The 1,582-nt window shown below is 38.2% G+C and overlaps 1 protein-coding gene across 1 annotated transcript; it reads left to right on the top strand.

Moving 5' to 3' along the window:
• Positions 1-740: 740 nt before the first annotated feature.
• LOC139841721 (secreted RxLR effector protein 161-like) lies at positions 741-1,244 on the top strand. The gene has a single exon (XM_071831926.1). The coding sequence runs from the start codon at positions 741-743 to the stop codon at positions 1,242-1,244; it is 504 nt and encodes a 167-aa protein (XP_071688027.1).
• Positions 1,245-1,582: the final 338 nt, after the last annotated feature.

A 1,582-nucleotide genomic window follows, 5' to 3' on the forward strand; every position in this document is an offset into this window, starting at 1 on the left:
GATTCTATTTTGCAAAATCACACATGGGAGCTAGTGGATCTTCCTCCGGGATGTAAATCATTAGGCTATCGTTGGATTTTCAAGAAGAAAATGAAAGCCGATGGCACTATTGATAAGTATAAAGCTAGATTGGTGATCAAAGGTTATAGGCAGTGAGAAGGTCTCGATTATTTTGATACCTACTCGCCAGTTACCCGAATAACTTCCATAAGAATAGTATTAGCCATTGCAGCCATCAGAAACTTGGAGGTTCACCAAATGGATGTAAAAACAGCTTTTCTTAATGGAAATCTAGAAGAAGAGATTTATATGGAGCAACCGGAAGGGTTTGGGTCTCCAGGCCAAGAAAGGAAAGTGTGTAAACTTGTCAAGTCATTGTATGGATTAAAACAAGCTCCAAAACAATGGCATCAAAAGTTTGATCACACCATGTTAGAATGTGGATTCAAAATAAATGAATGTGACAAATGTGTGTATGTGAAACACACAGGATCTGGATATGTCATCTTATGTCTTTATATGGATGATATGCTTATTATTGGAAGCAATAATGATATGATAATATCTACTAAAGACATGTTGAAATCGAGGTGTGACATGAAGGATATGGGTTTAGCTGATGTGATTCTTGGAGTCAAGATCATAAGAACCCAAAATGGACTTATGTTAAGTCAAAAGCACTATGTGGACAAAATTCTTGAGAAATTCAATGAAAATGACTCTAACATATCTATGACTCCATGAGTCAACATCTAACTAAGAATAGAGGAGTGCCCGTGGCTCAGCTTGAATACTCAAGAATAATTAGCAGTCTAATGTATCTGATGAGTTGTACTAGACCTGACATAGCTTATGTTGTGAGTAGGTTAAGTAGATATACGAGTAATCCGAGCACTGATCATTGGAAGAGCATAACTCAGCTACCTAGGTACTTAAGATTCACTCGTGAATATGGACTGCATTATAACAGATATCGTGCCATAATCGAAGGATTTAGTGATGCTAATTGGATTTCTAATATAAAGGATTCCAGAGCTACCAGTGGATATGTTTTTACATTGGGAGGTGCAGCTATATCTTGGAAGTCTTGTAAACAGACAGTTATAGCTAGGTCCATAATGGAATCTGAATTTATTGCCTTAGATAAATGTGGAGAAGAGGCAGAGTGGCTACGTCAGTTCACCGAGGATATACCAGAATGGCCTAAGCTGGTGTTGGCCATATGTATACACTGTGATAGCTAATCGGCCATTGGCAGAGCTCATAGCTTAATGTATAATGGTAAGTCTAGGCATATACGACGTAGGCATAATACGATATGACAACTACTCTCGACGGGAATTATCACTATTGACTACGTGAAGTCAAATGATAATATAGCGGATCCGCTTACAAAAGGCTTAAGCAGAGAGGTAGTGTATAGGTCGTCAAGAGGAATGAGACTAAAGCCCTTGAATGAATGAGTTTATACGAAGGAAACCTAACCTAGTTGACTGGAGATCCCAAGATCTAGGTTCAATAGGACAACCTAATTGTATAGACTAAGGGAGGTCACTGTAGGGGAGTTCAAATAAACTCTCTA

Source organism: Rutidosis leptorrhynchoides, chromosome 4, assembly GCF_046630445.1.
Source record: "Rutidosis leptorrhynchoides isolate AG116_Rl617_1_P2 chromosome 4, CSIRO_AGI_Rlap_v1, whole genome shotgun sequence".
Lineage (NCBI taxonomy): Eukaryota > Viridiplantae > Streptophyta > Magnoliopsida > Asterales > Asteraceae > Rutidosis > Rutidosis leptorrhynchoides.